Source organism: Lissotriton helveticus, chromosome 1_1, assembly GCF_964261635.1.
Source record: "Lissotriton helveticus chromosome 1_1, aLisHel1.1, whole genome shotgun sequence".
Taxonomy (NCBI): domain Eukaryota; kingdom Metazoa; phylum Chordata; class Amphibia; order Caudata; family Salamandridae; genus Lissotriton; species Lissotriton helveticus.
The window spans coordinates 1,386,853,025-1,386,879,131 of NC_136057.1; the positions used below are offsets into that span (position 1 = coordinate 1,386,853,025).

A 26,107-nucleotide genomic window follows, 5' to 3' on the forward strand; every position below is an offset into this window, starting at 1 on the left:
AGGGGCAACACATCACAAAAGACGCCTGGGTTCTCAATATGTCTCAGGTTCACCACCCCGCCACAGTCTATTCCCTCAAAACGTCCAATGTCCATCGTACATTGCTATGGTCAGAAGTCAACGTCCTCTTATAGAAGAAGGCGGTAGAAGCCGCCCCCCCCCCTCCCACCCCAGACAACGGGAGACAGGCATTGACACCAGGTGAACAAGAAAGACAAAAGTGATTTCAACCCTGTACTCAATCTCAAGTGCAGCGCACACAGAGCTCCAGAGGCTGAAAGGGGGAAGCTTATTCTTTTTACAGTGAGGCTAAGCCTTGGCAGGCCCTAACTCGGCTTCTAGGTGGCTTTTGTTTATCTCAAATTACTCTGGCACCTTGAGGTTAACTGCTGATGTGGCGTAATGGCTAGAGCAGCCAACCTTGACGCTGGGGGACCGGGTTGGAGCTTCAGCTGGAGCATCACATTCTAAAATTAACAAATTACTTAATCTCTCCGAGCCTAAAAAATATCAATGTGTCCGTCTGAAATGCAACGAGTGCTCCTGTAAAGTGCTCAGACCCCTTTGGCTCGAGCTCGCGCTTCAAAGAAAAAAAAATTGCCCAAAAAGGGGGAATTGTGCCTAGTTCCCTAGGCCTCACTATGAGCATTGTTTGCGTCTTGAGTGGGGCGTCCGGTCCTTTGAAGTTGGAAGGTTCGCCTCGAAATCCCCAGACGGAGGACAGCGCAGGGCATTCAATGTGTGAACATGGAATTCATGTGTGTAAGGGGGGATTGATATGAAATGTTTTCCAGAGCACTGCTATAGGATAACGTGAGGGCCACGGCGTGGGCAGGCTTGACTCCTGAATGAATGTGTTGTATGGGGGAAGTGAGGGGTGTTAGAAGCTCAATGAACATACCCGTGAAACACGTACAGTGCACAATGCCTGACTCCGGGAGCCGGCTCTGAGATGTTACAGGAGTGGAAGGACAGCAAACTATCGTCGAATAGGGTTACAGAAGTGGGGCTGCACAAACACAAGACGAAGCAGCCCGGGTGTCTATATTAACGTGCTGCTGGGCTGTCAGGCACTGGGCATCACACAGTGTTTGTAGACACCAATAAAACCACTAGAAAAAGCCGGAGCGACGTTTGTGGAACTCAGATGCTGAAAGTCTTGGATGAAACGCTTGTCCTTAACAAAGTTACGTTAGCGCCGTGATAGTGGACGGAGACACGGACAGCGCGAGGGGGGTGGGAACAAAGACACGGACAGCGGGAGGGGGGACGGACAGCGGGAGGGGGGCAGGATACAACCACGCGGGACCGGGACGAGGTTAGCAATGACGAAAAACATCCGTGTAAAAAGTAAACGCCCACCTCCGAATGATGAACAAAAAGGGGCGGGGCTTAAAAAAGCAAGAAACGCCCACGAATCTGCTCCAGCCCCGAGTGACACACATCTCTTCCAATGGCTAGCCTCCATTTACGAAGCTAGCCAATGGAAGAGAGAGGCGGGTTAAAGCCCCACTGTAGAAGTCATAAAATCTCGGCTCCGCCCACCCACTGCTTCGCAGTGTGACGGTAGCCTCGACCTAATGATCTGCACCACAGCTGTCCGCATAAACGATAGTTATAGTGCCGGCCCTGGAAAACAAATTAAGCACTGCCTCCTGTCCTGAACAAAAAGATGCAAAGAAAACCGGCTTTGCGAAGGCAGAGGATTTTGTTGGGCTGCCACTCGCTTTAGTACAGTCAGTGCGATCAATATCCTAAATACAACTTGATTACTGACTGTCTTTCTTAACCCATTTACACACCTAATTGAGAGGGGCGGGGGTGAGGCTAAAGCACTTTCAGCTGAATAGTCGTTGCGTTTGTGATCGACAGGGAAGGGTCTGTCTAGACCCTATCCTGTTAATCACAGCGTGAAGCAAAGCAAGCCCTCTTAGACCCTGCGGTCTCAGGCCATTCACATAGGCGCTGCTGGAATCTCCAGCAGGGAAAGGCTTGGCGCTTACAAGCTCATGTAAAGCAGAGCTGCATCTACCCTGTGCAATAGGAGAGACATAACCGAAGCCTGCAAACCCGTTTATTAGCGTACCGGTACTCTCTTTTGTTAATGAGAAGTGCCGGTACTGAGTGCCAGTACTCAGTACCGGTGAGTACCGGCCCATTTAAAGCACTGGTAACTATGTAAATAAAGTCTTATCTTATCTGTTTCCAAAGCCCATTCTTAGTGTGGAACTGCAAGGCCCAGCAGTCAAAGAGCTGGTGGCTAAAAATGCCCTGATTTTTGTCTGAGCTTGTTACACGTCATGTGGTCACTAAGAGGCTATGCAGTTCATTCAATGGAAATATAGAAGTGCTGGTATTCACTACCAACAGTATTTGCTCTTGAGAAGTGGCGGTACAGCCCCATTAAATGTATTGTGCCTATGCTCAGAAGTGCAGGTACTCTCCCTTTCAAATTAAAGAAGTGCCGGTGCTCAGTGCCAGCCCATTTAAAGCACTGAGGTAATGCATTTCATATGCAGCTCGTAACAGGAGTGAATCGTTCATATGTTTCCCTTCCACTCAGACATGGCCGCCGTGTTTCCTCTGTTCCGGGGGGTGTGGCGGGGGTGTGTGCCGCTGGCTCCACCTCCTTGTCACTCCCTCCACCTGGTAGTCTGGCACGTCCTCCCCCCGAAACAGCAGAGCCATGAACTTGTCCCGGCTGCTACGAAGAGGGCTCGCGGGGGCGGCCGTGGCCCCGCGCCGGCCCGGCAGCGCCATGGCACAGCTTCGGCAGGTGCTGGCGAGCGAACTGGAGGCCATCCGTGGCGCGGGCACGTGGAAGGGCGAGCGGGTCATCACCTCCAAGCAGGGGGCACGGATCCGCGTGGACGGACGGCAGGGAGGTGAGCGTGTGCTTGGTGGTACCCGCATCCTATGCTGCTCTTTCGTTTACCGACCTAATGCATGCTGGGATTTGTAGTGTTCACTCTGTGTGCACCAGAGCACAAGATCACACTAGTTGGAGAAGAACAGCTCTGGGAGCGTGATGGCTTTCCTTTAGTGCCTTGGGCAGAAGTGGTAATCGGAGTGGTGCTTTGGGAGTGTGTACGCGATTGCATGAGCGAGCTAATTTCAGTATGGGATAGTGAGTGAGTGTGTGTCAGTCTCAACGAGGGAGTGCTTATGTGAGAGTGTCCTGCCTCGTTGACTGTACCGCTGGGCGAGGTAGTCTGCTTGTGAGTATTCGGGGATTTCATTTTTACCTCTGCTAGGAGAGTTGGATGATTTATCGGTTCCAGCTTTCAAGATCCCATGCTTGTGAACCGGATTGGATCAGCTGCTAAAGGTTGATGTGGACAGCCAGATCTCTCTGTAGCGAGGTGGATTCAACTTGTAATCGTCACCGTGAGAGGAGCGATGACGTTGATGGTGGTGGGAGGGCCGGAGTTAGACTGGATGTTTATTTTGTTTCTGGCTGTGTGAGTGGGCACCAGGGGTGGTCAGTACTGTCAGTAGCAGCGGCTACTTTGCTGGCTGAGGGGGCTGCGGGTACACAGAAATCTCACGTTTCCCAGGTCCACGAGTGGTTTGCTAATCCAGTACACGTTTTTGATTTGCGTTCTGCTATTCATCCTGTTTACCTCATAAAACCGGGAATTCAAGTTCCAAATTGCACAGTAAAAACATTGGCCTAGAGAACACACTCGTGCGTGGATATGGAGAATCTTGAGAACTTGGTGGTGTTTGCTGACACTGTGGAGCCGGAGGGGCTGGGGTCTGCAGGTTCTCAGAGCTCAGCCGAAGGAGACGAGGCGACCAGGGGTACTGTTGGAGGGTGAGCCGTCTTCAGGTGGCCATATCTCTGGTGGCACATGCTGCTGTTGTGCCGGAAGGGCTGGAGAGGCTGCAGGTTCCCAAAGCTGTAGTGTAGCTGATGTGTGCTGCTCTTCAGTGGGCCCTCTACATGTTGTTAAGGGCGTCTTACTCTTCACTCACTAAGTCCCACTGTTTTCCCCCTCACAGAAATCCTGAACTTCTGCGCCAACAACTACCTGGGCCTCAGCAGCCACCCTGCGGTGGTGGAGAGCAGCCGGCGCGCGCTGGAGGGCTGGGGGGCCGGCCTCAGTTCTGTGCGATTCATCTGCGGTACCCAGGTAGGGGGGCTCCACGCCCACTCCCCTCCGTCTCACTCTCCCACGCCACCTCTTCCCATTCCTTCTCTGCGTAGTGCTCTTTCGTGCTTCTCTCATTCCTTTCCCCTCTCATTCCTTTCCCCTTTCCTTCATTGGGCCAAAGAGGGTGCAGCACAGACCACCAACACGCTCTATATGTGTGAAAAAGGCCGCTTTATTGAAGACAGGTGCACCTCACAATAAACATTTCCCTTGGCCTTTGCCGTACAAAACTAAACCTCACTAAATAATTTACTTCCTACTTTTCCACCCACCCCTAAAGTTTCCCCTTAACATGCACCATTTTAAAACCCCCCCACCTCGGCCATTCCATGCTGTCACATTAACTGTGTAACCACTTCAAAATTACTAAGATAACTATCTAACTAAACATTTCCTATGCTACCTTCCCATTTCCTATCTACCCCCGGAATAACTTTCCAAACCTAAACTTAACCTGTAAACAATCTAAACCAGTAGTTGGCAAGAAAAAAACGCCAGCACCTGCTTCAAGCGACACCCACTGTACAACAACCCCTAGCACACCTGTATCCAAGAAAACCGCCTCCAGCAAAGAAACGATTCTTGTAGGAACAACCCCCCCCCCTTGCTGAAAATTGGGAGGGAGGGAGGGCGGGAGAAAAAGTTTAGCACCCACCCAGCTGCCCAACGTGCCGCTATGTCACCTTACTGAAATGGTTACGCGGCATCCTAAAATGGCGCGTTTGAAGCAGCCCGTCCAAAGTGTAGCCCAAAGAAGCCATTTGGGCTCTGGGCTGCTCCATTGCCCAAATTTCCCGGGGGCAAGCCTCCCGCTGGTCGGCTGCCCCCCAAAGCCATATTCTCCTTTCCCATGCGTTTATCCACCGCTCTCGCCCAACGCGTCCCACCTCAGTCTTCTTTCTTACTCTTCTCCCTTCATCTTACTCCCATCACATGCCTGGCACACTTCTCTACCACGTCTCCCTCACTTCTCATACTTAATTTCTTCCCAACCTTTTATATCCTTTCCTCTTATCCTTCACTCGTCTGTCTTTCACCATTTTTAATCCATTTTGCATCACTTCTTTCATCGCCTCTCACAATCCTTCCTCCATCGTACTTCTCGCTCCCTCGTCCTCCTTGGCCCCCTTCTCTTCCAATCACACTGCTCTCGCTCAGCCTTCTGTGTTCACGCCTGTCTGCAGTATAAAGAACTGGAAGTAGTTCTTAGGTTTAGAGTACGGAGCTCCTTCTACCCGAGCTCCTGTTACTCCACTGACGTTTTAAAGTAAGCGTGTCCCTAGTATACAAGACCCGTTTTGTGACACCCAGGACACTGATTTGCACAGACATTTGCTCGCAGAGGGACCTTTTCCGCTCAAACTAGTTGTCTCCTTTAATTTTGTGACTTTTCTTTCTTCAACAGGAAGGGCGCGCTATCGTAAAAAGTGACTTGAAAGCCTGGTAAACTACATTTCACTATAAAATCATAATTTAATTTCATAAATTACATTAGACACTTCTAAATGGAACTATCTACAGCCCCTGAACTGGCACAGGGGTTCAGTGGTTAATTTTAGGAGCGTTGCGCCTCTGCTCCGGCCTAGGCTCTCCCCTCTTGCTAGAGGGCCTAGGCCGCAATGATCACTTATGATTCAAAAGTTTTGAATGTGGCGCTCACAGGTTAGGGCGCATCCTCGAAGGGTCACCAATATACTGCTTGTTTGCACTCTGGCCTCGAGGTGCTGTTACAGCAAATGTCTCTATCCCTCGGTGACAGGATCTGCCCCCACATTTGACCCTTCTATTCCTAGACTTGTCCTTCACCCCAGCCCTCAGGGTGGAAGGCAGGTCTGGGTCCCCAAGATTCGGGAGGGATTTAAAAAGCCACCATCGAGGGGGACCACACAAGCAGGCACGACCCTTGAAGGATGGTTCACAGTGTTGGTTTATATACCTTTGCCTAGAAAAGGCCCCATTGGCCACAGGGCTATCGCGAGGGTAGAGGGCTGGCATGCATATCCGAAGTAGAAGAGAATGTATTGGATCAGTCACTGCCCTTAATTAGCAGTGGTTGCAGTACTTAAAAAATAATCAGAACAGAAGGGTCTAGCCTCTCCAAAATATACGGAGATGAGAGAAAAAAGCAATATATATTTGAACAGAAGAAGGTGATGGACCAGGGTAGATTGACCTTGTCAAATGAAAATATAAGTAGTTAACAATTTCTCTCCCCATCCTACCAGCCCTATGAACAAATATTCCTCTCCTCACCGGGCATAAGCCTCATCCCGCCCTGACTCTCTTTTTCATAAGGCCCACTTCCAACTTCCCTTATCTCCAGAGCTCTCAAGTTTCCCTGGTCCATGACCCAGTAGCTAATCCAGTCACAGATTGTTCATTGCATTATGGGACTAATATTACTGATCATAAAACCAAATGAAGAGAACTACACATCCCTCCTCCCCCTCCCACCTCCACCGAAAAAAAAAAAAAACATGAACTGAATGATCTACTCCCGCATGGACCTGGGAAAATTGAGCCCTGAATTGACCCTTGGTCACCTCATCTGTCCTACATTTACACATCCCCTCTTTGTTGCAGGATATCCACAAGTCTCTGGAAGAGAAGATCTCGCGCTTCCATGCCCGTGAAGACGCCATCTTGTACATCAGCTGCTTCGACGCCAACGCTGGCATCTTCGAGGTAGGCTACCCGGATAATTTCAGTTACAGTAATGCTCACTGAATGAACAGTACAAACATATGAGAGTTTGGGGGTGAGAAGGATGCAGGAGATGCAGAGGTTAGCAGAGAAACTTTATCCTGCCCAGTGTGAATTGCCAGCTATGGCTATCGGGGTCATGTGTCTCCCCATTCGGCTAGGATGATGAACTTCAGACAAAAGGCTGGGTGCTAACTCCAAAACGCGGTGGGTTGCTCCACATGGATACAATTCCCGAATGAGACTCTGCCAACCTCTTGTGCCTGAACCTGAATACAGAAAAATACTTCCTATCAGGGAATCATCTTTAGACATGAAATGAGGGTCTTTCTCCACCCTTATTGAGAACCAAATGGTATCCTCCTGAGAATTTTTGAAAGATGAGTTGTTTGGTAAGAGGATGTCATTCATGTTGAGCTTCCGTGATGCAAAGAAATGTAAAAGTTGCCCTGTAGGGTTTCTTGCTGAAGAAATATTTAAAGAGGAGTTGGGTCACCTCTCCTTGCATCCATCAATGAGAGAGGTCCCCTTTTTAGGTCGAGGACCTAAAGGCTGTGCTTGCGCAGTCTGGGGTCGGAGAATTAATGTCCCTTAGTAGCGCTTTGGAACCCGCCTCCCTGCCCTGTCTCTCCTCCATTGGCTGGCTTCCTAAACGGAGGCCAGCCATTGGAGGAGAGATGCGTCACTCCGATTTAGCCCCGTCTTTTTCGGATTTGGGGGCGTAAGTTTTGCTGTTCTTTAGACAGTGACGTTGTCTGTCACTCAAAACAGCAAAACCACGCCCCCGAATCCGAAAAATTCGGAAGCTGGCGGGCGCCATTTTTTCTCGTCTGCAATGAGGTGAGGATCGATCGTCTTTCTGCTCTCTGGGGCCACCGCCTTGTGCCCTTCCCGATACAGTAAGTGCAGCCTAAGCCAATCATGAATCACCGACTTGCAGGGGGCTGGGATTAAATCCGGTTGTGCGGGTACTTTATTCCCGTTACTTGTTATGTACTGCTCCTGAAGTCTTACTCTAGCAAAGATCACTGCGATCACTCTTCCCCTCTCTGGATGTCCGCTCCCCCTTCTTCCCTCTCCTTACCGGGGTCATTGAGGGGGACTTTGCATGATCCAGCTCTTCTCTGCCGTTGCCGCTGCTCAACCTCAGAACCGAAGTCTGCAGGGGCTAGCAATGAGCTTCTGCCCCCTTGGAAGCCGACTCTTGCTGCTACGAGCCGGCTTCTGGTGATCTGTAGCGCAGCCTCTGCCCAGTTTCCGCCCTGCGGTGCCCCATCACTGCCGCTGCCACAGCGTCCTGAAACTCTAGACTCTGCACTGGTGAAAAGGAGGAAGAAGAACGTAGAATCCTCCCGCAGCGCACCTCCCCCGAGGCCGTCCACTCCAAATGTGCCAAATACCGGTAAAGTCACACCCATAGGCCGGGAAAGTCTTGGATGTCCGCTGAGAGTTAGGAGAGAGGCCTCTAGCTAGCGGCCGCCATGTTCTCCAGTGACTGCAACAGGCATCCTTTCCTGTGCAACAGTCCAATCCTGTTTTCATGGCTTGACGTTGCCTCTTTTTTTAATTTTAATGCACTTCTGTCTCAGGGTATCTCGCTGCCCTCTGTGCCACCAATTGTTGTGCTTGCTATTTACTCTCAATGTTCATTTGTTCCGCATTAACGACCCCATTTCTTTTCAATGCATTCCCCCGCCTGCCCCGTTTCTCAGTATTGTTCACCCTCAGAAATGCCTGCGCGCGACGAGGCCGGAGTTGGGCTGTGTCGCAGCTCGCATTGATTTTATGTTTGTGATAGAGCACATCGCCATTGTATTAACTCGCTGCCGAGGATGTGAGCATGTCGCCTGCACTTGGGAAATCAGTTGTAATTCAGTGTATTTGCAGCAACAGTGGACCGGGCAGCTATAAATCTGTGTTTACTCAATTGCTGGGTTTCATACCCAGCTGTTGTATGGCAGTGAGCCAGCCGTGTGACTTGGACTGTGATGCAGAGAAATACGTATAAAGTGATGGATGGAATGCTTGAATTAATCTGAGCCTCTGGTAATTATTCGGATGCTAGTCCGTCCTTTGTTTTGGGGCCACTTTGCTCCTCTGCACAGAGATCAGCCATATGCTAATCAGATACTGCCATGCTCCAATAGAAACTGTGTAGCCTGAACTGTCATGCCAGGTCATCTCTGGATAGGAACACTGGCTTCCCCAGATCGGTTTATGCTCTTTTAAAAGATGGGCCTTTCAATCCCAAAATTGGTAGAAAGAGAGTCATGATTGGGGTGCGGTGTGCCCTTACGCGCCCGGGCTCTGGTGCAGTTGCATATGCTGCACGGACAGCTGCTATGCTCCCCTGTTTTCATTTGCCATCACAGGGCATGGACAACAAATGGATCTTTACCATGAATTCTGAAAAGTTAATGTTGAAAACAATATTGTGAGGTTGAATAAAATTGCCACATCAGTTTTTGAATAATGAAACTATTGGTGGAAATACTGCTGCATACTAATACTTTAAAATAATGCAAAGGCAATGATGTAGTAAGTGTGGCATGGACCCTACTGCAAGGAAAGTAGCTATGCATTGTACACAGTTTGGATAGAAATAAGACAGACATAATGGGGGTCTCTCTCTCACTCTCTCACTCTCTCACTCTCTCACTCTCTCACTCTCTCACTCTCTCACTCTCTCACTCTCTCACTCTCTCACTCTCTCACTCTGGCCATTAAAGAAGTGGCCGCATCACCTGTTAATTACTTATGTCTCATTGCTTCTCCGCCACTGGGCGGAATGCCTTCCCATGATGGGCTTTATCAACTTTGACGACTCCTCTCTATGAATCTGTCCAGGAGCAGAGGGCTAAATTCTGATCCCTACACAAACAGGCGGAAGCATAATTATGAAGATTTATTTCACACTTGATAAAGTTCATCTGTACAGTTAGGCAGGTGTATCCTGATAAAATTCACTGAGATAAAACATGGGTAAAAACTCTGATACATGTGGAAATTGGTTTGGTAAGCACTTACATAAGCGTGTAATTCCCCCCTATTGTGAGTGCTAACTTGGAACAGGAGGTATTTACAGTGCCCGTTAAATATCACACCACAGGGTATTAGTATTTACCAGATGCAGTAACACCTACTTTGTTGAATTTTCTGAATAAGTATAACAATCAATCAATCAATCAAGCATTTATATAGAGCACTACTCACCCGGAGGGTCTCAAGGCGCTTGGGGAAGGGGGGTCCGCTACTGCTCGAACAGCCAGGTCTTGAGCTGCTTCCTGAAGGCGAGGTGGTCTTGGGTCAGGCGGAGGTGGGTCGGGAGGGAGTTCCAGGTCTTGGCGGCCAGGTAGGAGAAGGACCTTCGTCCTGTGGTGGCTCTTCGAATGCAGGGGACGGTGGCGAGGGCGTGGTTGGTCGATCGAAGCTGGCGTGTGGGAGTGTAGAAGTTGAGGCGGCTGTTGAGGTGCCTTGGTTGTGTAGGGCCTTGTGTGCGTGGGTGAGGAGACGGAAGGTGATTCTTTTGTTGACCGGGAGCCAGTGCAGGTCTCTCAGGTGTCCGGAGATGTGGCTGTGTCGGGGGATGTCGAGGATGAGTCTTGCTGAAGCGTTCTGGATCCGCTGGAGTCTCCTCTGGAGTTTGGCGGTGGTTCCGGCGTAGAGGGAGTTGCCGTAGTCCAGTCGGCTGGTGACGAGGGCCTGGGTGACCGTCTTCCTGGTCTCGGTGGGGATCCACCGGAAGATCTTCCGTAGCATGCGCAGGATGTTGAAGCACGCCGAGGAGACAGCGTTGACTTGTCTGGTCATGGAGAGGGAGGAGTCCAGGATGAAGCCCAGGTTGCGTGCGTGGTCTGTGGGTTTGGGTGCGCTGCCCATGGCGGTGGGACACCAGGAGTCGTCCCAGGCGGAGGGTGAAGAGCCCAGGATGAGGACTTCCGTCTTGTCTGAGTTCAGTTTAAGGCGGCTGTTCCTCATCCACTCGGCTACGTCTGTCATCCCTTCGTGTCGGTTGGCTCTGGCGGTGGCGGGGTCGTTGGTGAGGGAGAGGATCAGCTGGGTGTCGTCGGCGTAAGAGATGATGTTGAGGTTGCGTTGGCGTACGATGGTCGCGAGGGGGCTCATGTAGACGTTGAAGAGGGTGGGGCTGAGTGAGGAGCCTTGAGGAACGCCGCAGATGACTTCGGTGGCTTCTGATCTGAACGGGGGGAGGCGGACTCTCTGTGTCCTTCCGGCGAGGAAGGAGATGATCCATTCAAGTGCCTTCTCTTGGATTCCAACGTTGCTGAGGCGCTGCACTAGGGTGCGGTGGCAGACAGTGTTGAATGCCACGGAGAGGTCCAGGAGGATGAGGGCCGCAGTTTCCCCGTTGTCGAGCAGGGCTCGGATGTCATCGGTGGCTGCGATGAGGGTGGTCTCAGTGCTGTGGTTGGCCCGGAAGCCGGACTGCGAGAGGTCGAGGGATCCGTTAGTCTCGAGGAAGGCGGCCAGCTGCTTGTTGACGGTCTTCTCGATGACTTTGGCCGGGAACGGGAGGAGTGAGATGGAGCGGTAGTTTTTGAGTTCGGTGGGGTCCGCTGATGGTTTCTTCAGTAGAGCGCTGAGTTCGGCGTGCTTCCAGCTCTCTGGGAAGGTAGCGGTGTCGAAGGAGGTGTTGATGATGTCCCGCAGGTGGGGTGCGATGACAGCGTCAGCCTTGTTGAAGATGTGGTGAGGGCAGGGGTCAGTTGGGGATCCGGAGTGGATGGAGTTCATCGTGCGGATGGTGTCTTCGGTGGTGATCGGGGTCCAGGCGCGGAGGGTGGTGGTGTGGGTTGTTGGTGCGGTCATAGGGTGCGTCGGTTTTGTGTTGAAGCTGTTGTGTATGTCTGCGGTCTTGTTGTGGAAGTAGGAGGCGAGGGAGTTGCAGAGGTGTTGCGATGGGGTGATGTCGTTGTTTCCGGCGTTGGGATTGGAGAGCTCTTTGACGATGTTGAAGAGTTCCTTGCTAGTGTGTGCGTTGTTGTCCAGTCGTTCCTTAAATGCGGTTTTCTTGGTGGTCTGGATCAGTTGGTGGTGTTTTCGGGTTGCGAGCTTGAGGGTGGTCATGTTGTCTGGTGTAGGGTCTCTGCGCCACCAGATACCTCAGAGATGCGTAAAGGGAGAGAGTAATGGATAAACTAGAACCCAAATAAGCAGATGACACCCGGACCAATGTCTTTCCCTGGAAAATACCTAAAGAAATTGACGGAAAAGTGCCACTCCACATCAAGGAAGTGATTTGCCACTTTCTGAGAAAGTAATACGGGGCCTGATGTATCAAAGGGGTTTTCCCATTATGGGTCTTTGAGAAAATATGTTAGTACATATAGACCTCAGACCTACAGTAATATAGTAGCCTCTGTGTATTTTTCAACGGTGCAATTTCAGTAAGAGCCAGGAGTTATCAAAAGATTATCTAGAAGAGAACACTGAAGGAGGGACATGAGAGCTGTTAGGGTGCCAAATAGGTTTTGGTTGTTAAATTACTGACCAAGCATTGTTTGTTGAGCATTTTTCTTTTGGTTTGATATTCTGAAAGTTACTTTGTATTCAATTGTGCTCTCGTTTTGCATGTTTGGACAACAGTAGTACAGCCCAGTCCAACCTTCCCCATGGAAACTGATGTTGCTGCAGATAGAAACCTGGGGCTGCTTATAGGACCTACCCCTACTTTTTAGGGCTCGGGCCTCCGCCTCCACGAAGTGGGGGGCGGAGCTTCCCGAGGTCTTATGCGTTCAAAAAAAAAAAGAATTCAGAAAGGGCTCCGGCTGGCACATTCCTTAGTTTTTTATGGCATGTGCGTAGTGATTCGTCTTCGCTGTGCTGTGTATTTAGTAGCGTTGACGTGATAGGCTGTATGTAATGTACGCGTGCCCGATTTGGCATATTCTGTGCGCGAACGAGCACGGCAGAGTGATTAATCTTAATTAGGAGCTGTCAGACTGCCCGTGTAATGCAATCCAGATGGTGCGAGAGTGTTGCATTGATGGAGGTACATGAGGCTGTTATCCGTGCTTTTGTTGCTGTGCCGATGGGTGGAAAGCGCACCCGGGTGTAGGGGGCATGGCTTCACGGTATGGGTAATGGGTTTCAATTCTGACAACTGTAATATAATGTGGCTGTCCCGAGGGGTGGAGAGCGCGCCCGGGTGGAGGGGGCGTGGCTTCGCAGTATGGTTTCGATTCCGACTGCGGCGGCAATGTCTTTGTGCTGTCCAGATGGGGGGGAGAGCGCGCCGTATGGAGGGGGCGTGGTTTTGTGGTATAGGTTTTGAATTCGGCCGGGGGTCGCGCGGAAATAAAGAGGCGCGGTTTGATGCCTGCTTCCTAGTTAGGAGTTATATAAGTCCTTTCCGTTACTAAGTAGTGATGGGCCGAAGTCCCGTAGTTCGTTCGGTTATCTCCCTGCCTCTTCTTAGGCGGTGAGGTAGTCACCTTCATTTGATTGCCGGATGACTGTTAACATACATGCCAACATTGTAGGAAAGGAAAGTGGGAGATGTTGGAAAATTAAACGGGATAATGCATTTCAACGTCTTGGTGCTGTCCCGATGGGGGTACAGCGTGCCCATATGTATGGGCGTGGCTTCGTGGTATAGGTTTCAAATTCAGCTTTGGATCGCGCGGAAATATAGCAGCGCTGTTTGATGCCTGCTTCCTAGTTATGCATTATATAAGTACTTCCCGTTACTAAGCAGTGATGGGTCGAAGCCCCGAAGTTCGTTCGGTTACCTCCTGGACTTTTCTTACGCGGTGAGGTACAGTCACCCTCATTTGATTGCCGGATGTCTGTTAATATACATGCCAACGTTGTAGGAAAGGAAGTGGGAATGTAGGGAAGTTCTACGATAATGCATTTCACCCATTGACTTCTATGGAAGAAGTGGAATTTTCAGGCGGGAGACAGCCAAAATAAAGCCATTTTTGCCTTAAAAATCAGGAGTCTCCCGCCCGAATCGGGTCTATTTGGCATGTATTAGATGATACTGGGACTATTCTGTCAATCTGTTTATTCTGCCTTATTACTGTTCTGACTTTGGAGTGAAAGAGACATAACTATCCTTACTAGTGGCGTCTTTGACTTACGAAATGCCACGCTATTGTTTAATTTTCCCGACCTTGGTGGCAGGGTTTTAGAAGCGGTATTTTGGAGTACTGTGTGTCGCGCTGTTTGCCGCAAAAAGTTTTAATTGCAGTTGGTTGCGTGGGGCGGCCAGGGCCAGGGTGTGCCCTTCAGTAGTCTCGCAGCAATCAGACGCGCTGTAAGGAGTTGGTCTGTTTGCCGGACACCGCGCCTGGTTGGCGTTGTTACATCTAAACGGGTATTACAGCTTAAAATTGCAAGATCTTCTGCTGACGGCCTTCCATCAATAACACATCGCAGTGGGCACGGTGGGCAGAAAAGTCCGCCCAAGTATCTGAACAGGCTTGCATTCCATGGTCATTTACAGTTGGCAGACCTTCGGGCTTATTTCAACATACTTGCTATCAACACTTTCACGTCCTAGTGGGGTCCTGGTAAAAATCAGGGCCGGTGGCTGAACTCGGTGTAATGCTTTTCCTCATTGTACCTTGCTTCGTCGTGTAAACACGGCCTCGCAATTGGAGCTTTATTGCTAATGGCCAAGTCACAAGTTACAGGGAAAGGGTCTCTAGCTTTTGGCCCACAAAAGGACATAGGTCACCCTTGCCTCATGCAACATGTAGGAGGTGCCTAGCAGAGGTACTTCATCGGAGCCATAGACTGTGGGAGGCCAGATTTTTCGTAGTACTGTAGAGGTTGAGAAAAATGTACAGAGACAGCCAGGCCTAATGAGAGGAAGGTTGCTGAACATGTTTAATCGGGGCAGTAAAGTGTGGCTGTTTTTTCGGTGTGTCGATTCTACATGGGGGATAATTTATGTGTACAAACAAACAAAGCTCCGTGGTAAACCTTATCTATCACTCCACAGGGCTGCAGAGTACCGTGGTAAATTATGGTGATCCATGGTTAATAGAATTCTGCGTCTAGAAAGGCACTATTGGTATACCGTGTGTGCCATAAAGTATTTTGGACATTTAGTAAACACAGCTGTAAAGGTTCAGTCATAATTTATTTTGCATTAATACATGGGCCCATGTCTGGATACACGAGTAACAGTCTTCTAAACAGGCTTGGTTTTCACTTCCCATTCCTGGTGGGGCACTTAGATGGAGAGGTTGGAAGGCCGGGCGAATTTGATTTATGGCCGCTGTTAGTAAGACAAGGAGAAAGTGGGCCCATGCTTGAGAGAATTATTTATTTTGTCAGAGTAATGCCCACAAAGGTAAACGGTCACCTCTCCCTCATGCCATAGGTAGGTGCCTTGCAAATAGGCTGTACTAGAACAATATTGTTGACGAATGGCAGTCGGAAGGAACTGAGTACTGTACTTCCCTTGATCAGAACACTTCACAGCTATTTCCCCGACTGAAAGGGTGAGGTGCTGTTACTTAGAAGCTTTTTCGGATTACGTTGTCGTAACGTAAAGTATCTGCAACAAACTTTGTTAATTTGGGCTGCAATTTAACATTTTAGAATTTTTCGTCACCTGGCCGGCCGAAAAAGTGCATTAAGGCATACATGTCGGGGTCCCGTGTTTCACCTCTTGGTCAACACCTACATGTCCCGTTTTGGGGAGTGTTGGAAATGGGATCCCCGGCTGGCCAGGGCTTTCGCCAAAGTCAGTCAGAGACCACCACCCCCAAGTCAGGGCAAGGGAGTTACACGCCAAGATAACCCCTACTCACCCTCTAGGTAACGTGGCGCGAGCAGCAAGGCTAAACTTGGAGGCGATGTAGGCTAAGTATTTGCGCACGCACCCCAGCAACAACAACCAAAGGCCCACCACAAAGGAAGCTCCACACAAGGTTATATAAAAATAGCCTTTGTATTACACCAAAACACATTTAGATAAAACACACACTTTACAATGTGCCAGAGGCAAGGGCAGAATTTACAGGGGATATTTACAAGACAGGGCCACCTGGACCACTGTCAGGAATCAGCACTTTTAGGAGTAACAATACAATACTTGTAGGCCTAGAACTTAGAACATAGCCTATCAGACAGTACCTTCCGTCCTGGTTGCACGGGATAATGCGAGTGACCTCCTTAGTAAACTTGAGCGGGCGACCCAGCGAAGCGGCGCGGCTCAGGGGAGAGCGGCGCTGCTCGAGGCTTGGACGGGCTGCCGGCACGAGCTGCCGAGGGGAACGAGCGAGGCACACTTCAGCGAGGCCCCAGGGGCCCAGGGAGATCAGACAAGTCCCATCAATTTGGCAGGGAAGGCACCATAGAGTCCACTGGTCCTGGGACTCTGGTCAGGGGGCAAGCTCAGTATCAAGCCCTTGGGATCACTTATAACAGAAGATCACTGTAACACAAAATAGGACATAAAGCACAAAACCAGTACCCACTGGTAACTGGTAAGTCCCCCCTACGCAATCCTAACCACCCTAGGAACAGGTCACGCAGGGAACCAGGACCTTACTAGCACCACCTGCACTAGCAAGAACAACCACCTCAGTATCACAATACAAGTAGGGGCATAGACCTGGGGACAAAACACATGATGCAGAACCTACATTCAGCGGTGTAAGGAACAGGGCACATAATGTATCAACAACACATTCAGAGGTGCAGAACACAGGGTGCGCAAAACATACTACACATTGTACATTTCCTAACACCCAAAAGCAATAGGACATAGATCATAACAGCATCTAAACCTTTAGCGCAGAACTCACAAAGTCCAGGTTGCGCCACTGCGCCAGAACCTAAACGTAGCAGCTGCCCACTACTTGCTGGGCAGCTGAGGGACAGAACAGGGGGGCCTAAACGCTGCAGCTGGCACTAAGTGCTGCGCAGCTGGGGAAAGGCCAGGGATGAAGGAGTGCGTCTCACTCCTAAGTCCATAGAACACATGTCCCTAGGAAGGAAAACCTAAACTGTGCAGCTGCCCACTAATTGCTGGGCAGCTGGAAACAGAACTGCGACAGGGGCCCTCACTGGCCCCTCAGGACAAGGACTGTGCCCAACTGAGCCCTCTGGCTCTAAAAACAAATATGCAAAAGGTGGAGCCTCTCAGGGCTCTAAAACATCAAGGGGCGCAGGGAGCCTCTCTCAGGCTTTAAACACGGGGATGGCCCCAGAGCCTCTCGGGGCCCAAAACACAACTGCGGCGCTTGGTGGAGTCCCCCTCCTGGGGCTCTAACATCAATGCTGCCCCTGGGGTCGCTGGAGCGGCCCTCTGCCATCTGGGGCCGCTCAGTGGGGGAAAGAGAAACTGCCCCCGGAGCCTTTCATTAGGCTCAAGAGCAGGTAAGGCCCCCACGAGCCTTTCACTTAGAGGGGAGGGGCGGGCAATGGGCCCCGAAGCCCCCCCTCCCTTCACGGGCACTCACCGGTCTCGCGGCGGCTGGGGGGAAGGAGAGCTCCCGCTCCTCGGGGCTCTCCTGTGCTGCGGGCTGGACTGCTTGGCCGGGGCTCCCTCCCTTACATGGGAGCCCCGCAACACCGGCGCTGCACTTGGCTGGCTGCCCCGGGCTCTCCTCCCCTCACGGGAGCCCCGGGCGGCCATCGCTCCGCCTCAATCCTCTTCCGGTCGGCGGCAGCCAATCCCAGCGCGGCGGCGGGCGGGACTTCCTCCGGCAAACCGGAAGTCCCGCCTACAGTCAGGCGCGATGCCGCCTGACTTCCTGGTTTTGCCCGCGGCTGCGGCGGTGATTTCTCGGGGCCATAGCGAGGGGTGGGCACCCTCGAAATACACCGTAAATAGCGGGGTGGCACCCGCTAGGGCTCTGATATGCGGGGTGGCACCCGTGAATGCATATCATGAAAATCGGGCAAAAGTCAAAATAAAGCGCTCCGAGCGCTAGGGAACAACACAGCGCTTTCAAGCGCTATAAGGCAAATAAAGCGCTCGCCCAGCGCTAGGCACACAGAATAAAGCTCTCATGCACCAGGGGTCAAAGGAGAGCGCTCCCAAGCGCTAGGAAGGAAAATATAGCGCTCCCAGCGCTATGAAGGCACAAAAAGCCACAAAGTCCTTCAGGAGGTGGTCATCAGAAGTCCAGGGGCTGGGCAGGGCTCAGGGAGGCAAGCCATCCCTGAGCCCAAGCAGCAGCACGCCCCTGGCAAGATTCTAGTTGGGAACAAGAACCTTTTTCAAGAGGTCACAGCCTCTTTTTATACAGAGCAACCCTTTGTCTGTAGGTGCAGGGTGGGGGCAGAACCAGTTGCAGCTGGTTCTGGAGCACTCTTGATGGCCCAACCACCCATTCTATTCACTGGCAGGGCTTGGGTCATCAGTCACACCACAGGGGGGCGGAGCCAGCATTGTGTGGGGAAAACCCAGCCCATCCAGGACACAGGTACACTCCTCCCTCACATCACTCATGCTAATCTCACACTCACCACCGGGCAGACCCATCCAGACTTCCTGGAGCCTGGCATGCCAGCCAGCTCCAGCCAATCACGCTCCAGCACCCTCACAGCACACATATCTCAATGTCCAGAAGTAGTACTTCCCTTCTAGACACATACAAGCCACACATACCGTTGCGCAGCATTCACTCCCACAAGCTCACACATACCAAACTCGAGCCTGCACTCCCCACGCATCAGGAACTACCAGGGACACATACATTCCCCATGCATTCCTATGGGAGGGCAGGCCTATCTCCCACACGCACTCAAGGAGCGCACGCACTTTACACTGCGCCACAGTGTCAAAGTGCGCAAAGACCAGAAATCACTATAATTGAAGGCAAAAAGTTCAGGGGTGAACCTGCCAAAAGGGCCAAGTCCAACAGGGAGAAAATAGCATGGTGCAAGGGCAAGTCATGCGTTGGGAGAGGTGTGGCGCCGCGGCCAGGGCGACTGACGCTGGAATCTGGGGTCCACGGTTCGATCCCCGGCTCCGGCGGCAGGTTAGCCCAGCACCATGTGACTCTGGGCAATAGCTCGCTTAATCTTCCCGACGGCCCCCAGCGCCTAGAGACCCTTACGGGTGATTGTGCGCTTTACAAATGTGGACTTTACTTTACTTTACTTTTGCATTGTGGCAGTAATATAGAGGGGCTGGATGCAAATGTCATTTGCCTACCCGTTCATCTTTGCGCAGAAAGACAAGTCAGCGCAATTCAGTTGCTCAATATGCATCTGTTATTCAGCACTTAGATGACACTTTTGGGGGGAGGAAATGAAGGGTGCAATTGCAAGTTAGGCTTTGTGGCAGTAATATGTGCAGAGTGGTAGTGCAGAGTGGTAGTGCAGAGTGGTAGTGCAGAGTGGTAGTGCAGAGTGGTAGTGCAGAGTGGTAGTGCAGAGTGGTAGTGCAGAGTGGTAGTGCAGAGTGCAGAGTGGTTGTGCAGATTGGTATTGCAGAGTGCCTAAAACACATTGCCATTATCTCTAACTTAAAACAAACCCGAGCCCTAATGCATTCCTAATGCTTGTTTACTATTGATAAAGAAATCACAGGTGAACAATAATACAGGGAATATTTAATAGGAAGAGACCTATTGACATTTACCATGTTCCCGTGCCACTTGCTCACCTATTGCCATTGTAAATGACAATACCATTTATTTATGTTTTAAAAAAAATTTCATGAGCAATGCCAATAGCTCTACCTTTAATAATGCCGAGACCATTGCATTGTATATGCTTGTTTTCAGGAAGTTGTTGATAAGCATAGGCAAAGCCAATAGATTTCATTTTAACTCATGCCACGACACCAAAATAGCAGGCCTGTCTTAGAACTGTACGAGTATGTTACCTCCCACTGTGATGCAACAAGATCCTAGAAATCAATCAATCCGGTTTCTGCCCACGACACAGTAAAGAGATGGCCGCAGTAACCGAATGGGTGGATTGCTAAAAATAGCAGACCAGGGATCCTTTAACACGCACATCCTCCTGGATCTACACACATCCTTGCCCCTCGAAGGGACATCCTCTGAAATGGATGCCCCATGTTGTTCAAGTCCTTCCTGTCTGATATCAGCCAAGGGGTGTACTGTGTGACCTATCATCCTGACTAGTCACCTCTAAACTCCCTCAGTGGTCCACACTTTAACCCTTGCTTTTCAGCTTTTATATTCCGCTTCACATGGAGCTTCTCTGCTCCCACCGTACCCGGTGTCGAGAGAGAGAGACAGAGACAGAGACAGAGACCTGTTAGCCTTGTTCAAAGACCTTGTGAGGCCATTCATATGAGAATAGGGCCGAATGCTTAAAACTAACCCGGTCAAAAGCCACTTTCATTGCAGGAAAGGCGGGAAGCGTGGGCATCACGTGGGATGTAGACCGCAGCCTTGCCTCATGTTCATCTGAACTCCATCCATGGCAACAGAGCAGCATCCCACGGTCCTTGCTACCTCTCGACTGAATAAGGCCCTTTAGTTTAGACTAGCTGCTCATCAGCTCGAGGCTACAGAAAGCCGCATGGTCTACAGTGGCTCATTTTACGAGTGTTAAAACGCAAACCAATAGTAACCCTACTACCAGGCTTCCCCATGCCCACCAGACTCTCTCTTATGACGCTGTGCCTTTCCAACAAGTGCCAGGAAGGATCTGTGCGCAAATAACTCAAGACAAAATGAACCCCATCGCACCCGTCCACTAGGCCGGAAGTAAGTTAGTGGTCGGTTCTATAACCAGCTGCAGGAACGGGGATGCAAGTGGTTTACAGTAACAGCGCCCCACCTATGGACAGCTTCCTCTTGTGAAAACTCGTTTCCTCTAACACTGGGGTGTTAAATATTGTAACCACACAAAGCATGATCGACCCATGACCTGCCTCATTGTTAGGGAGACCAGAAACTGAGAAGCAAAAACACTTTAGACACAAACGTAGGACTAAAGTCTCATGTTACTTTTATGTCTGGCCTGCCCCTGTTTCTGCACAGCCATGTAAATATGAGTGTGTGCAAATATATTTTCACACACGTATTTTCAAGGCTTCATTATTTAAAAGCCGAACTAGGACGCGCTAGAGGTTTGTAGTCAGTGTTTGGGAAGCAATCAGCCCTAAATACCACTTGCTGCCAAAATCCCTCCTGACCCTCCCTCCGATGCTCGCTACTGCCATTTCATTAGTTGTTGCGCGCTTTGGAATCGCCCTGCCAGAACTGAGTCACTGTTCGTTTAAAATACGAATTTCCCTGTTCTCACCTGTTTTAATCCTTCACACTGCGCCGCTAAGACTATGTACTTGCCTGCATGTGTTGATTGCCAGTGCCTTCCCGTTCCACTACGGAAAGTTCCGATTGCGAGGAGGGAGTATCGCACAACTGGGAAGTGTCGTCAGAGCCCAGATCAGCTGGCCTCTGCCGAAAACAACAAATACCCATGCCCTGGCCGACGCGCAGCGGACACGCCAGAGGCAAGCCCGTCTGCACCAGACCGCCACCAGGAGCCAGAAACTCTGCCAGTTTCCATGCTGCTCATGCCTCTGACCCAAAAGCTAGGATAACTTATTCCAACCTAGACCTGCTACTAATGAGGGATCGGTCACCTATCCCCACCCTGGCCAGTGAATCCCATTCAGACCCTCACAACTTCCCTCCCATTTTGGAAGCCCCCCTCTCATGTATCCACTGTGGCTTCCAAAGCCTTTCCAGAGCGTCCAGTAAGTCCTACTTTACGGACAACAACACCCCCATCAAAGCCTGCTGGGACTGCTTCCTAGCCAATGTCCGCTCGCTTCCCAAACACGCCACAAATATCTGGCATATATTAGCCACCTCTCGCCCTGATATAGGATTTCTGACAGAAACATTGTTAAAACCCTCCTCCACACCAGCCATTGCTTTGGCACTTCCCGAGGGCTACCGCATCATAAAACTGGACAGACCCCACAAGACTGGTGGAGGGACGGCTGTCATTTATAAGGACCCATAAAAGCTAACATAATAGGTCAACATCTTTGTGACAAAATAGAAATTCTCTTATTCAGGTTGGACCTCCATGCACAAATGAGCTGGAAGGGCGCTCTTGTTTACTGCCCCCCCTGGACCTCTCTCCGGCTCCATTACCACTCTCATGGACCTGATTGCTCCCCACGTAATTTCCTCAAATAAATTCCTTCTCCTTGGTGACTTTAATGTCCATAGTGAGGACATTCAGGACTCAGAAGCGGCCACCTTCCTTAAGGAAATGGAAACAATCGACCTTACAAAAAAGAATGATGCCCCCTCACATACTGCCGGTCACACCTTGGACCAGGTCCTATCCAACTCCTCTGAGACTATCTACAAATCCACCACTCCTCTAACTTGGTCAGACCACTCGATAGTCTCATTTGACCTGATGTGTCCTCGGGAGCAGGTACATAAGAAGTCTCCAGTAACAAATAGCCACAGACAATGGCACAAACTCACACCTACCCTTTTCAATGAAACTCTTACCCATCCCCACTACTCTTCCAGTGACACTGTTGAGGGACGCCTAAGGACCTTCCAAGACTCTATGAGACACACTATAGACACCCTGATTCCCATGAAAAAAATTAGTGGCGTCCCTCACCCGTTCCCAGACTCCCTGGTATTCGTCAGATCTTAGAGTAGAGAAGAGCAAGTGTAAAAACCTTGAACGACTTTGGCGCCGTTCTAAAAACATGCTGGACAAAGAAAAGCTCAAATCTGCCCTTGATAAATATCATAAAAATCTTAGGAAAGCTCGGAAAAATTACATAGCCACCCAAATCGAGCAAGCGGACAACACATCAAAAACTTTGTTCCACATTCTCAATACGCTGATCAATCCCAAAGCATGCAACCCTGATGAAGAACTTTCCCAATCATTATGCGATAATATCGCCGACCATTTTACACAAAAAATCGAGGAAATTCACAACAAAATATCCTCTCCTAACACCAACCCCAGACCATTCCCAACACAAGGAACTCCCCCCATCCCCCCAGTATGTGCACCTTGAAAGACTTCCCTCTTCTCACCACACAAGACACAGAGAATTTACTGAAATCTGGCTCCCCTACAGACCCTATACCCGCGAAAAGCGAAAAAAACTCGCTATCGAATTGGCGGAGCCTCTTTGTCCCATCCTCAATCAGTCTATTAGCCAAGGCACACACCCTAAAGAAACGAAACTGCACAGATTATGTCAATCAAGAAAAACGCTAAACTGCCACCAAACGTTGTTACCAATTACCGACCCATCTCACTGCTCCCCCTGTATAGTAAACTACTGGAAAAACACATCAACAAACACCTCTTAGCCTTCGTGGAGTCCTAACTGTCTCGATATATCTCAATCAGGGTTCCGTCCTCTGCACAGCACCGAACTGGCCTTGGTTAACGTAGCAGATGACATTCGTATGCAAGTGGACGCAGGTCGTGCAGTAATTCTCATACTGCTCGACCTGTCCGCCGCATTCAACACTATCTCCCATCAGATCCTGCTAGACAGACTACATTCCATAGGCGTCCAGGGCGCTTCCTTCGAATGGCTGAAGGACTTCCTTAACCACATGGATGCTGCACATATTTATCAGCTGTGCTGCAGATGCATATTTACCATTGTTCATGACGAGCTCCGCTCGTCATGAGCACACAAGCAGTGTACTGCATGACGAGCTAAGCTCGTCATGAGCATGGAAGGGGTTAAAGACAAAACACAAACAGTAAATTTCTGACCCTTCAAGTCCAACACCACAATGGTGACCAAAGGGGTACCTCAGGGCTCCTGTCTCAGCCCCACCCTATTCAATGTGTACATCGCCCCCCTAGCGTCACTCCTTAGGAACATCGTGTTTACCCTGATTTCCTACGCAGAATATACCCAACTTCTTCTGTCCTTTGACAAAAATACCCCCAACATTCAAGATATCTATGCTCATGGCATGAAAGCAATTTCTTCCTGGATGAGCTGCAATTATTTGCAGCTTAACACAGGTAAAACAGAAATCATGCTTTTCAAAGATGCCACCACTTGCAGGGCCCCCAACTGGTGGCCTGAGGAACTCGTGTTAGCTCCATCGCCCAAGCCAGTGGTTAAAAACCTAAGAGTTCTCCTTAATAACAACCTGAGCATGGATAAACACTTTGGCGCTACAAAACGAGCATGCTTTCATGCCCTCAGCTTGCTGGGCAAAGTCTTTCATTTCCTACCCCCCCCGCCCCCCCTCCCTCCGCACGAAAAACTCTAATCCTCGCATTAGTACTCAGCCGCCTGGATTTCAGCAATGCTTTGCTGATCTCCGCCAAAGAATCTGCCCTTCAGAGCCTGCAGGTTGTGCAGAACACGGCGGCCCGTCTGGTCACGAGCTCCCCGCACCGTACCCCCTCTCTCCCACTCCGACGTAAACTCCATTGGCTTCCCATTCGTAAAAGAATACACTATAAAATCTGTTGTATAGTATTCAAAAGTCTAAACCAAATGGGACCGGTCTACCGCGCCAACAAACTGTCCAAATACACACCATCTCGCAACCTCCGCTCGGAGGGGAAAGGCCTTCTTGTTATACCCCGCATCAAACAATCCAGAATGGGAGGCAGATCCTTTTCTTACCTTGCCCCCAAACTCTGGAATCAACTTCCCCTGGACATTTGCACTTCCACTAACTATCTGTTCTTCAGAAAAAAATTAATAACCCTGCTTTTCTAATCACTGTCCCACTTGCCTTACTATTCACTGTCTCCCTCCTAGTCTCGCCCTAGCGCGGAGATACCCCACCTGGGGTGATTCTGGCGCTTTACAAATGACATAAATAATAAAATAAATAGGACCTCCGACCTGAGACCCCCCCCCCAACTCTTTTTTTCTGCTGCGAGCAGGCAGCTGACCGCCTCCCATGCTTCTTGAAAGAAACAGATAATACATCAAATCACATTAGAGGCGTCTCTTGATGGGAGTGTAAAAGTTTAATTACTGCTTTACATGAGGACTTTATCTTTTTCCTAAAAACCTGGACATTTCTTGAAAATTATGAAAAGCGTCAGGACACCGGAACTGTCCGGGGAAATCCGGGACGTCTGGTCACCCTACTCATTGTGAAAATAATGTCCCCGCCGTACACACATCCAGGGAAAAGCGCATCCTCCGCGTTGGGCTTCGCGCTGCCTGCAGGACTCGGTATTTCATCACTCTGGACTCCCCCAAAGGGCTGAACAAGAACATGCTTCCAGGGCTCATGGGGAATCACTGTAACCACAACTTCCTCACTGCCTGATTAAGTAAATGCTGTGGTTGCTATGCCTTGGTAAGAGGGTTTACTGTAACCAAGACTTCCACCCCTGGTTGCGCAATGCCATCTCGGGTACCTCTGCCCGGAAGCGCCAAGAAGCAATTGTGAATTCTGCACGAATGACTGCATAACGCGAGTGAAAAGCATTTGTGTGTTGAGCACTGAGGGTGAAAGATAGATGGAGAGTGGAAAGCAGAGAAGCCATTTTTTTTTTTGCACTTTTGTATAGCGTGACCTCGACCCGAAGGTATTGGTGCACTTTACAAGAGTGGACAGTGCTTAATTTGTAAAACAATAAGTGCCTGGGCCCTCGTCAGGAGGCCACCGCAATTTTCACCACAGATTGCCACTGTACTTCTAAAACTACTAACCATCACACTGCTACAAGTGTGACAATTCAGACTGTTCAAGGCCGCCAAAGCTTTAAGAATGGCTGGGGTTTCAGGCATTAGTTGTTTTTAATGTATATTGACTTGACAAACCACTATTTTTCTGCTCATCTTTAAAATACACAAACAGCGCCACCGCGTGGCAGTTGTCATAAGTGCAGGTTCCGGCAATAAAGTGCCAGCAAATAAGTAACGGTGCCCAGCACCTGAAACCACTGGCTTAAATTAAACTCTGCAAGAGCACCAGTTACGTTACAGAAGGACACAGTCATTTTCGGTAGGCACAGGGAGATTAAGTGAATTGCTGAGGATCATAGGATGAAGAATAGTGGGGGGAATGAGGAGTGCTTTGTGACCGTCACCCATGCAGAGTATCTTCTGTTGAAACGTGCATACTCGCCTATTAATTACTATTTGTGTCTCCTTCTCTTCCCCTTCGATGGAACGATGACGACGCCCCCTGGGCGGATACCAAACAGTTTGTACCCTCCGCGGAGTCCGAGCAACCTTGGCCGATGCCCGGTGGAGCTGTCCTATACAGCTATAGAGGAGTCTGGCCCCTTGGCCGTCACCTACCCAGCCGGTCTTCTGACATTGTTTTTCC

The 26,107-nt window shown here is 50.2% G+C and overlaps 1 protein-coding gene across 1 annotated transcript in view; it reads left to right on the forward strand.

Annotated features, from left to right (window-relative positions):
- Positions 1-2,640: 2,640 nt before the first annotated feature.
- The window catches only part of GCAT (glycine C-acetyltransferase), a 95,135-nt gene continuing 71,668 nt past the window's right edge, over positions 2,641-26,107 (forward strand). The window contains exons 1-3 of the mRNA XM_078684112.1: positions 2,641-2,885; positions 4,006-4,136; positions 6,741-6,842. Coding sequence (XP_078540238.1) covers positions 2,687-2,885; positions 4,006-4,136; positions 6,741-6,842 — 432 coding nt within the window. The 5' untranslated portion in view covers positions 2,641-2,686. The remainder of the gene's footprint in view (positions 2,886-4,005; positions 4,137-6,740; positions 6,843-26,107) is intronic.